This window comes from Rana temporaria, chromosome 2 (assembly GCF_905171775.1).
Source record: "Rana temporaria chromosome 2, aRanTem1.1, whole genome shotgun sequence".
Classification (NCBI taxonomy): Eukaryota; Metazoa; Chordata; class Amphibia; order Anura; family Ranidae; genus Rana; species Rana temporaria.
Genome location: NC_053490.1, coordinates 315,317,364 through 315,331,430, shown reverse-complemented (window position 1 = coordinate 315,331,430; position 14,067 = coordinate 315,317,364). Strand labels below are relative to the sequence as shown.

General features: G+C 40.8%; 1 protein-coding gene across 1 annotated transcript in view; it reads right to left on the bottom strand.

Annotated features, from left to right (window-relative positions):
* The window catches only part of AMPD1 (adenosine monophosphate deaminase 1), a 97,896-nt gene that overhangs the window by 48,214 nt on the left and 35,615 nt on the right, over positions 1–14,067 (bottom strand). The window contains exon 7 of the mRNA XM_040337437.1: positions 9,187–9,381. Within this exon, the coding sequence (XP_040193371.1) occupies positions 9,187–9,381 (195 nt within the window). The remainder of the gene's footprint in view (positions 1–9,186; positions 9,382–14,067) is intronic.

The window sequence follows — 14,067 nt, the reverse complement described above, 5'->3', positions numbered from 1 at the left end:
CTTGGCAGTGCTTGCCTTGATTACCTTAAGGAGAACGGGAATCTGAGTCCATATAATTGGTTTAGAGCTAAATTGTGCTTGAATAGCGTGGCGAACCTGCAAGTAATTGTAAAATGTTTTGTTTGAGATATTAAATTCCCTTGTTAAGTCTAAGAATGTTTTTAGGGTATTACCCTCGAACAAGTGCTTTAGTCGGGTAATACCTCGACTCTTCCACTCGCTTGATTCTTCTATACCTGTTATTTCCTGGAGATTGTTCTTTTTCCATAGGGGCGAAAACTCTGTTAGGCCATTATATCCCAGTAAGGTCTTTGTTATATGCCATATTTTAATAGTTAATTTTATTGTTAGATGTTTGTGGGGGGAAAAGTGTGCCTCTAGAGCCTCCACCAGCAATTTGTGGGGGTTGCGTGTTAACATCAAACGGCTAATAGAGCCATTACTCTCAGCGGTTCCGCACCCTGCCAAATGTTGCAATTGAGACGAAATAAAATATAGCCTTGGGTGTGGAACCGCCATACCCCCTTCTTTTACTGGTAATTGGAGTGTTTGCAAACTTATCCTGGCTTGGCCTCCTCTCCATATAAGTTCTCGAAATAGAGAGTCTATATTTTTGAACCAGATGTATCCTAACCATAAGGGTGCGTTGTGGAGGATGTATAATAGTTGTGGCTGCCACAGCATTTTAATTAGGTTGCATCGTCCTGCTACGGACAGGGGAAGTCTTTTCTAAATATCGCATTTATTTTTCCACTTTAATAACAATGGGGCGAGATTTAACTTTGCGTATTGAGTGACGTCTTGCGTTATCCAGATCCCTAGATATTTGAATTGTGTGACCACACTTAATTGAGAGGTGCATGGCGGGAGCTGGAAATCGGCTGGTTCCAGTGGTAGAAGGGCGGATTTTTCCCAGTTGATTGTCAAACCTGAGAAATGACCAAAGTCACCCACAAGTTGCATCACTGTATCTAAGGTGGACTCAAAATCCCAGAGAAAAACAAACTGTCGTCTGCAAATAATGCAATCTTATCTTCTCCTTGGTGTCTTCTAAATCCCATTATGTCCGACCTCGCCCTGGCCATTATTGCGAGTGTTTCCATAGCGAGGGCGAACAGAAGGGGAGATAGAGGACACCCCTGCCTCGTCCCTCTCTCCAATTGGAAAACTTCTGACATCTCATTATTGATTTTAATTTTGGCTCTTGGCTCGCTGTATAGCAACTTGACCCATCTAATAAAGCGAGGTCTGATGCCAAATTTCTCTAGTACTTCCCATAAATAACTCCATTCGAGGCTATCAAATGCCTTAGCGGCATCAAGAGATAGCACTGCTCTCGGTCTTGCATTATCCGTTGGTATTTGTATATTTAAAAAAGTTCTTCTTATGTTAGTAGCTGTTGCCCTGCCTGGTATAAACCCTGATTGGTCTGGGTGGATGAGGCTACTAATAAATCTATTTAGGCGCATTGCTAGGATTTTAGCTAGGATCTTAACGTCCGTGGTCAGCAAAGAGATTGGGCGATAAGATGAGGGCAACAATTTGTCTTTCCCCTCCTCGTGGATTACTATGATCGTTGCTTCCAACATTGATCGGGGGAGTGTACCTCCGTTTTCAGCCCCCTCCAAAGCCTTCAACAATACTGGAAGCAAAATCTCGCCAAGTTTCTTATATACCTCTATAGGTAACCCATCTGGGCCAGGGGATTTTTGGTTTGGCATCTCTGCCACTGCTTGTTGGATCTCGCCTAAGGTAATTGGTGCTTCTAGGACCTGTCTATCCTCAACCGGCAAAGTGGGGACTGTTATTTTCTGGAAAAAGATTTGCATGGCTTCTCTCCCGGCCCCTCCTTTAGATCTATACAGTTCCTTATAATATTCTGCAAACGTTTGTAGGATCACTTGGCTGTCCATAGAGATTTCTCCCGCTATTGTCCTTATTGCTAGGATGTTTGACGGGGGGGAGTTAGTTCTGCTCAGAAGCGATAAGATCCGCCCTACCTTCTCTCCCTCGCCATACTGACATTGCCTTTGTAGGGTTCGCTTATTCTCTGCACTTCTCAGGGTAGCTGTTCTATACTCTAGCTGTTTTGTCAACCATGCTTCCCGCATGGCTGGATTGGGTTGTTCTATGAATCTCAGCTCTGCTTGAGTGGACTCGCGAGCCAACTTGCCCTCCTGCTCTCCCCCTTCTCTTTTTACCCTGGCAACCTACTGAATTAGTAGGCCTCGCATGAAGGCTTTCAAAGAGTCCCAAACTATTGCCGTTGATGCGGTTCCTGAATTAATGTATACATACTCTTTTAGTTTAACCTCCAAGGTTCCCAAGTCACCAATCAGCTCCAGCCATCCTGGGTTAAATTTCCATTCATTACGAGCGATTTTAACTCCAGTCTTTATTATTAGCACCAGAGGGGAGTGGTCCAACACCCCTCTGGGGCCATAATATATTCTCTTTACCCGGGGTATTACATCCTCGCTACCCACAGCCAAATCTATTCTAGAGAGTGTATGGTGGGAGCTGGAGTAACAAGAGTATTGGCGGTCCTGTGGAAAAAAAGTTCTCCATATATCCCTCATCCCTATTTCCTCCAAAAATCAAGCTAGTCGCCCCTCCCCTGTTTTTTTCCCAGGAGGGAATCTATCCAGGCTTCTATCCAAGACCTTGTTGTAGTCCCCTACAGCTATCACAGGAACAGCTGTTTTATCGAGTATAAACTCTAAGAGCTTATGTAAAACCTCTAGCTTAAATGGTGGTGGGATGTACATATTGGCCAGCACGTATGGGCTATTTTCAATTAGGCAAGAAAGAAATATATAACGCCCTTGGTCATCTATCTGAGACTCAGTGCAGGAAAACGTCACACCCTTCCCCACCATTATACTCACCCCCCTTGAGTAAGAGGAGTGCACCGAGTGAAACTGGGCTTGAAATTTGCGACTATTCAGCAATGGAACCGAGTCCTTAGTCATATGTGTCTCTTGCAGGCATATCAATCCCAGGATACGATCTTCCAGGAGTGACATAACTGCTGATCTCTTGATCGGATCCCCCATTCCTCTTACATTCCAAGAGGTGATGGCCAATAACCAGGGCCGTCTTTACCGCAGGGCAAATGGGGAAGGTGCCCTGGGCCCTGTCACTGTTGGGGGCCCAAAGCAACCCCAGGGCCCCAGATGGCCCCAGATGGCAACCCCCATTTTTTTTTTTTTTTTTTTTAAATAAAATGTAATATATTTTATTTTTTATTAAAGGGACAATTTTTTTTTAGAGGTCTGGGGGTCCCCAGGGGCCCGTAGTTCCCCAGGGCCCCGGATGACAACCCCCCTTTTTTTATAAAAAAAATATTTTTATATATATTTATTTTATATATATATATATATATATATATTATATAATATAAATGTTATTATTATTATTATTATTAAAGGACCCAGAGGTCCCCAGGGCCCCTGGATGGCAACCCCCCTTTTTTTTATAAAAAAATTTTTTTTTATATATTATTTTATTTCTTTTTTTTCTTTTTCTTTTTTATATATATATATATATATATATATATATATATATATATATATATATATATATATATATATATATATATATATATATATATATATAAAATATATATTTATTAAAGGGCTCAGAGGTCCCCAGGGCCCCATGTGGCAAACACCCTTTATTTTTTTTATAAATGTTTATTTTTATATTTTTGTTTATATATTTTTTTTTTATTTTTTTTTATTAAAGGGCCCAGAGGTCCCCAGGGCCCTGGATGGCAACCCCCCTTTTTTTTTTATAAATGTTTCTTTTTTATATATTTTTTTTATTTTCTATTAAAGGGCCCAGAGGTCCCGGATGGCAACCCCCTTTTTTTTTGTAATTTATTTTTTATTAAACAAAAATGGCAACCCCCTTTTTAAAATATATTTTTTATATATATTTTTTATTTCTTTTTTTCTTTTTATTAAAGGGCCCAGAGGTCCCCAGGGCCCCGGATGGCTACACCCCTTTTTTTATATATATTTTTATTTCTTTCTTTCTTTATTTCTTTTTTTGTAAAGGGCCCCCCGCTTCTAAATTCGCGGCAGCCCCCCCCCCTGCTTCTCAATTTCAGGCGGCAGCACCCCCCCATCCCGGTTCTCTGCTCCAGGGGGCCCATGCCTGAAGCTGTGTAATTGGCCCCATAATTCCTGATGGCGGCCCTGCCTCCCGTTAAGCCCCTGTGCTGCCCACAAATCAGGCTGGAAATCATCAGCGGCACGCAGCCAGTGACAGTACTGCTTCCCTTCCCAGTGTTTTAAAATGTACAGCACCCCTGGCTTCCCTTTAGACGTGCACTTCTCCCTTCCTGCCACTGGGTGCTGCTTGTATATAAAAGTCAATTAGAATGTGATTTTATAACATCCCCAGTTTGCTCTTCCCGAGGCTGACTTCTTCATGTCCTGCTCCTCAAGGTATGTCACTGTTTGCTAATCTATATTGTAAATAGAAGTTTTCTGTAGAGTGTGCCCAAAGTCTTTATAATATTTGATGATTCACTGCAGGTCTGGTCAGTGTTTTAAAAAGTTCCTCTATTTTACACATGGCATGGGGTCACAGCACCGTCTGTCCATTCTGCTTTAGCACCATGGGACCCCATGCCATGCCATGTGTAAAATAGAGGAACTCTTTAAATCACAGACCAGACCTGCAGTCCAGGCTGAGTAAGGCCTCAGAGCACATGGCATTGCTGTCTGTATTTAACTGCTTGATGGGCTTATTTTGGGCCTGGCTGGTTCACATGTATGTGTTTTGGCGGCCCACATTTGCGCAGGCACAGCAGCCCATTCATTTGAATGGGCCGCCATGCCTGCGTTTCCTGCAAAGAAAAGCGCATGCCTCATGTAATAGGCTGCGCACACGGCACACCTATCCCCATTAAGCACTGGAATACAGCACTGCCTGTCCATTCTGCTGTCTGCTGTGACATCTGCAGTTCCCGCACTGTCAAACTTGCTGCATTTTTAGACGTTTAGGTCACGCTTTTAAAAACACAGTGCGTTTGTGTGTGCAAGAACTGCAGGTAAGTAGCATGGTGCAAAAGCAGAATGGATTTCAAGGCAACTGTATTTTTAAAATGCTGAATGCACCTTTTTTCTGCAGGAAACAAAGGTATGGCAGCCCATTCAAATCAATGGGCTGCTGTACCTGCACAAATGAGGACCGCCAAAACACATACATGTGAACCAGCCAGGCCCAAAATAAGCTGGAGGGGGGCCCCAAAAAAATGTTTGCCCTGGGCCCAAACCATATTAAAGATGGCCCTGCCAATAACCTATCCTGCATCTAGACAGATTGTCATAATAATAGAGCACTCAACTTTGGTCCGGCAGCATAGGTATATGGCCATCCCACTCCACACTGTGTGAACCTGATCGCCCAATGGCCTCCCCTCACTTACCCCTCCCATTTCCGCCCCCCCCTAACGGCACAACTCTCAATTTGTGTAATATACGTTTCCTAGCCCCGCCCTTTAACCCCTGCCCTACCCTCCCTCCCCTCCCACTTGGGGACATGTCTAGTGACCTCTCTACACTCCCTCACTCCCATCCTGTAGTCACACAAACGCGTGTCGCCCACTCCCTCTCTCTCTCCCAAAAATCTCCTCCCCACCAATCAGGTTTCTCGATTGGCCAAAAGGAGAAGCCATCCTATTGGGCTATGAGGAGGAAGGAGGAGGGAGGAGACATACAGCTGAGGAGAGGCATGAGAAGCTGACCAATGGAGCACAGAGGAGACTTAGGGGGGATGCCCTGGATGAGTGACCTGGCTACCGGGGGGGGGGGGGTAAGTATGGTGCACCGTGCGGGCTGGAGCGACCAGGTGGGGTCTGTGGTCTGTGGTCAAGTCCGTCTGCTGCCCCCCTGACCGATGGAGCACCAGCCACCACTGGGTTTAACCCTTCCCTAACTTATTGAAAAGCTAAATAAAGTTTGGCTTTACATACACTTTAACATTTATCCTTTAACTTTACCCCCCCATCACCCCAGTAGACAGATCTGGCAGAACAGAAGACAGATAAGTACATTTGTGTGATACTGAGGGGGTGTTGAATGACTATAAAAAGTACACTTATTTTATAAAGTAAAGCTACAGTGTTTTTTTCAGTCAGCACTTTTTTTAAATAAAAAGACCTGATGGATTAGATAGGTGTGTAGAAAGATAGATTGACAGTGTAAGAGATACAAACTTAACTGGGATCGAGACAGAGACACCCAGGAACAGTCCAACAGGTTTGTCCTGCACTTATATTTAGCAAGTCAGCAAAAAAAAATAATAGTTTACATGCAGGAGGGCTTTGTACTGCAGTACAGATAGATAGATAGATAGATAGATAGATAGATAGATAGATAGATAGATAGATAGATAGATAGATAGATAGATAGATAGATAGATAGATAGATAGATAGATAGATAGATAGAACAGATAGTATAATTCCAAATTGAAATTCTGACACATTTTTTGTATTCGTAAATTCGGATGTATTCGAATTGTTGAATTACAATAGTACTGAATTTAAACAAATCTGATTTAAAGTAAAAAAAAATTGGATGAAATTCAAATACATTTTTCGAATTCTAATTGTTTTCGATTTGTTTTCCAATTTCCAAAGAGAAAAAAAAATAGAATAGAAAATATAGAAATAATATAGTAAAAAAAAAAATTATAGAATAGAAAAGAATATAACCATCTTCTGAAACTTGAATTTACTAGAATAGTAAAAAAAAAAATTATAGAATAGAAAAGAATATAACATAAAATAAAAGAATATAATAGAGTAAAACAGAAAAAAATAGAATAGAAAATAAAAGAACAGAATAAAAACAAATATAATAAAATAAAAAGAATATAACCATCTTCTGAAACTTGAATTTCAATTAGAATAAATTAGAATTTGAATACATAGGAAAGAATAGAATAGAAAAAATAGAATAATTTCCCAAAATTCTAATAGAATCAATTTGAATTTGAATTTGAATATAATAGATTACAATAGAATATAAAATAACAGAATAGTATAGAAAAAAACAACAGAATAGAATAGAAAGAATATAACCATCTTCCAAAATTCAAATTTAGAATAAATCAAATTCCAATTTAAATAGAAAAGAACAAAATATAATAGAATAAAATAGAACATAATATAATAAAAAATAATAGAATAGAATAGAAAAAGAATATAATAGAATAAAATGAATATAACCATTTCCCAAAATTCAAACTGAATCAATTCAAGTTTGAATAGAATAGAAAATAATAGATAAGAATAGGAAGATGGTTATATTCTTTCTATGCTATTCTATTTTCTATTCTTTTCTATTCTATTCAAATTCGAATTGATTCTATTATAATTTTTGGGAAATTGTTATTTTCTTTGTATACTATTCTATTTTTTTTTTAAATCCTAATCTTTTCTATTCGAATTTCAGAAGAGGGTTATATTCTATTTTATTCTATTCTATTCTATACATTTGTATTATATTATATTCTGTTCTTTTTCTTTCCTATTCTATTTTGTTCTGTTTTACTCTATTATATTCTATTATTTCATTTTCTGTTATATTCTTTTCTATTCTATTATATTTTTTTCTATTTTATTCCTTTATTTTCTAACTTATTTTATTCTCTTTGGAAAATGTAAAACAAATTGAAAACTATTCGAATTCTTTTTACATATGAATTTAAAAACTATTCGAATTCAAAAACTATTCGAAATTCATTTGATAACTATTCAAACTGAATCGATTCAAATACGAGTAAATTAATTGAATTCCTAAAACAAATTATATGGATTAAACCAAACCTAACAAAAAAAAATTATGTAAATAACGAATAGAAACTAAACAAACCATTTTTTTTCGTTCTGCACATGTCTAAGTAAAATTACAGTACATTAGAATTTAGAATTGAAAAAACATTGACAAAATTGTCTGAACTCATTATGGGGGTCAATTCACTAAGAGTTAATTAACAGCAAATAAATAATGCGATAAAATAGCTTTTGCGTTGAAAGTGCAATCCATTAAGAATTTTGTATTAAATAACGAATGCAGTGTTTGTTTGAGTGGTAATTACCGCATTTTTTCATGTGGTAATTTATCGCATTGAGCTGGTTGCTATGGAGCGGGCCGGCAAGCTGTCAGCTTTATTGAAGGGGACAAGGGCCCCTTCCCCACAACCCCTGTAGTTGTGGGGGTTTGTGGGTGGGGGGGCTTATCGGAGCCTAATTGCATTGCCACACCCTGTGATGTTACCAACTGGTGCATGCTGGGTCGGTGACTTCACAAGGGGGCGGTGCCACCAGGTGATATTACCGGGTGGCCCCATCCCTTACCTATTTAAGAACTGTCTAATGGCGGAGCAGGCAGACCACGGAAGCGTTCATCAAGAGCAGAGTTTTTATTTTTTCTGGTTCAGCGGTGGCGGGCAACGTGATTGACGCTGGATCTACATCGGGGGGACAGTATTTTTTAATAAAACAATTGCCAAAAACTGTCCTTTTTTGGTAATGGGTAGGGGTACTGTGTTGGGATCTGGGGGCCTTCTTGTTAAATAAACCTCCCCTGCAAACCCACACAACCAGAGCCCAGGGTTGTGGGGAAGAGTTCTGGGGACAAGGTGCACCCCCCCTCCACCATGTTTTTTTTTTATCATTTTTTTATTGGCGGCATGTTTTTTTTTACATTCAGCTGTCAGCAGGAAACCTGCTGACAGCTGATGAATCATACGTTGTTGAGGACACGGCGGCAGGCTTCCTAGCTCGCTCCTTGGCAGTCAGCTAATGAGGGGGACCCCCAGGCTTTCTCTGACAAATACAGTATGTGATACCACCAGAAAAACCCTGGTGATCAATATTGCATGTTTTTTTTACTCTCTGGTTCGTTTGGCATTAAAAGCTTACCGCATGTTTTTTTTTTTACGATATTTACCGGCACATTTTTAATTTTGCGGTAAATACCGCATTATCTTTTTTTTTTTGTGAATTAGACTTTATTTACTGCATGTGATCATTTATGCAAATTAGTCACGTGACCATGTTATCGCATGCCATAAACGTTTGTGATTTGACCCCTGCGTGCTTATTATGGTAATTTTGCAAGAGCATAGCCTTTATAGATACATGAAACGTAACTATAAATACTTACAGCATGGACATCTAGAGAATCTACTGTGAGGTCATAAGGGTGAAGGTTCAACTTTTCAAACACCTGTTTTAAGGTCAACTGATTTCCCTTTGCGTTGTACACGACACGGTCTGCATCCATCCTGTATGACTTCTTGATGAAACGTAGAAGGTGCTTCTGGTTCATGCAAGCTGCAGCATGAATGTGAGTGTCAACCTTTTAAGAGAAAAATGAAAATCGGTAGAATTATAATAACAATCCTTTTTTCTATTTACTAAATAATAATTCACAGGGACTGATATACACAGTATATTCACACAGGCAACATAATGTAAAAAAGGATTTGAAAACTGTTAAAATTAACCACTTAAGACCCGGACCTTTATGCAGGTAAAGGACCTGGTCAGTTTTTGCGATTCGGCACTGCGTCGCTTTAACTGACAATTGTGCGGTCGTGCGACGTGGCTCCCAAACAAAATTGGTGTCCTTTTTTTCCCACAAATAGACCTTTCTTTGGTGGTATTTGATCACCTCTGCGTTTTTTATTTTTTACGCTATAAACAAAAATAGAGCGACAATTTTGAAAAAAATGCAATATTTTTTACTTTTTGCTATAATAAATATCCCCCAAAAAGATATAAAAAAAAGATATTTTTTCCTCAGTTTAGGCCGATACGTATTCTTCTACATATTTTTGGTAAAAAATTGCAATAAGCATTTATCGATTGGTTTGCGCAAAATTGATAGCGTTTACAAAATAGGGGATAGTTTTATTGCATTTTTATTATTTTTTTTTTTTTTACTACTAATGGCGGCGATCAGCATTTTTTTTTGTGACTGCGACATTATGGCGGACACATCGGACAATTTTGACACATTTTTGGGACCATTGTCATTTTCACAGCAAAAAATGCTATAAAAATGCATTGTTTACTGTGAAATTGACAATTGCCGTTTGGGAGTTAACCACAGGGGGCGCTGTAGGGGTTATGTGTGACCTCATATGGTTTTCTAACTGTAGGGGGCGGGGCTGGACGTGTGACGTCATTGATCGTGTTTCCCTATATTAGGGAACACACGATCAATGAAGCTGCCACTGTGAAGAACGGGGAAGCTGTGTTTACACACACCTCTCCTCGTTCTTCAGCTCCGGGGACCGATCGCGGGACTCCAGCGGCGATCGGGTCCGCGGGTCACAGAGCTTCGGACTGGGGCGCGCGCCCCCGACCCACGGCTGGGCACCTAAAGAGGACGTACAGGTATGTGCTTGTGCCCAGCCGTGCCATTCTGCCAAAGTATATCTGCAGGAGGCGATCCTTAAGTGGTTAAAGGGGTTGTAAAGGTACAATTTTTTTTTCCTAAATAGCTTTCTTTACCTTAGTGCAGTTCTCCTTCACTTACCTCATCCTTCCATTTTGCTTTTAAAAGTCCTTATTTCTTCTGAGAAATCCTCACTTCCTGTTCTTCTGTCTGTAACTCCACACAGTAATGCAAGGCTTTCTCCCTGGTGTGGAGTGTCGTGCTCGCCCCCTCCCTTGGACTACTGAAGAGTCAGGATGCCCACTAACACACAGCTCCTTTCTCCATCTGACTCTCCTGTAGTCCAAGGGAGGGGCCGAGCACGACACTCCACACCAGGAAGAAAGCCTTGCATTACTGTGTGGAGTTACAGACAGAAGAACAGGAAGTGAGGATTTCTCAGAAGAAATAAGGACTTTTAAAAGCAAAATGGAAGGATGAGGTAAGTGAAGGAGGACTGCACTGAGGTAAAGGAAGCTATTTAGGAAAAAAAATTGTACCTTTACAACCCCTTTAATAAACGTCTAACACTTTGCAAACTGCAACTATTCAGTAGCACAGCAGGTTTTCTTTATGTGTGCACTTTTTACTGTACTGGGTTTTCACCAGGTAATCAGTTATCAGTCTTATGCCGCGTACACACAATTGGAAATTCCGACAACAAAACCGTGGATTTTTTTCTGACGGAATGTTCGCTCAAACTTGTCTTGCATACACACGGTCACACAAATGTTGTCGGAAATTCCGACCGTCAAGAACGCGGTAACGTACCACACTACAATGAGCTGAGAAAAATTAAGTTCAATGATTCCGAGCATGCGTCGAATTGATTCCGAGCATGCGTAGGATTTTTGTGCGTCGGGATTGCATACAGATGATCGGAGTTTCCGACAAGAACTTTTGCAGTCGAAAAATTTGAGAACCAGCTCTCAAATTTTTGCTGTTGGAAATTCCAACAGAAAATGTCCGATGGGGCCTACACACGGTCGGAATTTCCAACCAAAAGCTCACATCGACCTTTTCTTGTCGGAAATTCCGATCGTGTGTACACGGCATAAGGCTCAGTTCACACTGGTTTGACATATGCTCCAACATTGGGAGCGCATGTCGCATGACGTGTATAAATCAATGGTTCCCTATGAGAGCCGTCTTAACTGGTTAGACACAAGTCGGTTCGACCTTGAAAAAGGTTCCTGCACTACTTTGGTCTGACTTGGGCACAATTTCAGCCCATTGATTTGAATGTAAGTCGCAACCAAGAGAGATCATCGTCTTAAGTGATCCGACTTGTGGCTTTTCGACTTGCACTCTTATGCCGCGTACACACGATCGGTCAAACCGATGAGAACGGTCTGATGGACCGTTTTCATCGGACCAAACCGATCGTGTGTGGGCCCCATCGGTTAATTATCCATAGGTTAAAAAAAAGCAATCTTGTTTTAAATTTAACCGATGGATTCCTAACCGATAGAAAAAAAACGATCGTTTGTAGGCACGTCCATCGGTTAAAAATCCACGCATGCTCAGAATCAAGTCGACGCATGCTTGGAAGCATCGTTGTGTTTTACGTCACCACGTTCTGACACGATCGTTTTTTTAACTGATGGTGTTTAGGCACGACTGACCACCAGTCAGCTTCATCGGTTAACCGATGGAAAAATCCATCAGACCGTTTTCATCGGATGGACCGATCGTGTGTACAGGGCATTAGAGTCTTGAGGGAGGAACCACACACCAAAGCGAAGGGTCTGGTATGGTCTTGGGGGGTGAGGCTCGCCTTTTTTTTTTCATTTTGGCATGGGGTTCCCCCCTCAAGCATCATACCAGACTCAAAGGGCTTGGTATTGTCGGATCAAAATCAAATCCCATTCATTAAAGTTGCATCGAAGTCGTAGGGCAAAGTCGGGTCGGAAGTCATAGGATTTCCACGTCGGATGCAGTGTGAACCCTGCCTTACTTAAATATTGCTATTCTAGACTACACCTGGCCATACACTGCTCATAATTCAAGCTTGGAGCAAACTTTTTCCCTGCTTCAAACCTCCTTATCTGAGCTTTCACTGCCCCGATGCAGTAGCCCTGGTTATTCATTCTTGTATATATACAGTACATGTTTCTTCACTTTGTGCATGTACACTATATTACCAAAAGTATTGGGACACCTGCCTTTACACGCACACAAACTTTTTAATGACATCCAGTCTTAGTCTGTAGGGTTCAATATTGAGTTGGCCCACCGTTTGAAGCCATAACAGCTTCAACTCTTCTAGGAAGGATGTTCACAAGGTTTAGGAGTGTAACTATGAGAATGTTTGACAATTTTTCCATAAGCGCATTTGTGAGGTTAGGCACTGATGTGGAAGAGAAGGCCTGGCTCACAGTCTCCACTCCAATCAGGTTGAAGTCAGGACTCTGTGCAGGCCAGTCAAGTTCCTCCACCACAAACTCGCTCATCCATGTCTTTATGGACCTTGCTTTGTGCACTAGTCCAAATCATTTGGTGGAGGGGGGATTATGATGTGGGGTTGTTTTTCAGGGGATGAGCTTGGCCCCTAAGTTCCAGTGAAAGGAACTCTTAAGGCATCAGCATACCAAGACATTTTGGACAATTTCATGCTCCTGACTTTGTGGAAACGGTTTTGGGATGGCCCCTTTCCTGTTCCAACATGAATGACTGTGCACCAGTGCACAAAGCAAGGTCCATACAGACATGGATGAGCAAGTTTGAGGTGGAGGAACTTGACTGGCCTGCACAGAGTCCTGACCTCAATCCGATAGTATACCTTTGGGATGAATTAGAGCGTAGACTGCGATCACATCCTACAGACTAAAACTGGATTGCCATCAAAGTTTATGTGCATGTAAAGGCAAGCGTCACAATACATTTGGTAGTATAGTGTACAGTATGTGTCACCTTCAGAAAGGAGACCATTGTGTTTCCGAAATGTCAGTGTTACTATGTATTTCTCCGTGTGCTGAATTTTAGTTTTTTATTATTATTCACTTTTTAAAATATTTAGGATTTATATAGCGCCAACAGTTTGCCCAGCACTTTAAAGTGAAAGTGCAGTAAAAATACAGTTCAATACAGGAGGGTTAAGAGGGTCCTGCTCCTGAGAGCTTAAAATTGAATAGGGAGGTGCAAGTGGAACAGCATGTAATAACTTTAAGGGGGGAACTGAATGCAGAAATATTCATTTGTTAGCTAAATGCCGCGTACACGCGATCGAACATTCCGACAACAAAACCATGGATTTTTTTCCGACGGATGTTGTCTCAAACTTGTCTTGCATACACACGGTCACACAAATGTTGTCGGAAATTCCGAACGCCAAGAACACAGTGACGTACAACACTACAAAGAGCCAAGAAAAGTTAAGTTCAATCATTCTGAGCATGCGTCAAATTGATTCCGAGCATGCGTGGAATTTTGTGCGTCGGAGATGTGTACACAGTTAGCCAGATTCAGAGAGAGTTACGCCGGCGTATCAGTAGATAACTCTGAATCTGCGCCGTCGTAAATTTAAGTGTATTCTTAAATTGAGATACACTTAAATCTAGCCAAGATACGACCGCGGGCGCCGTCGTATCTTAGCTGTCTATT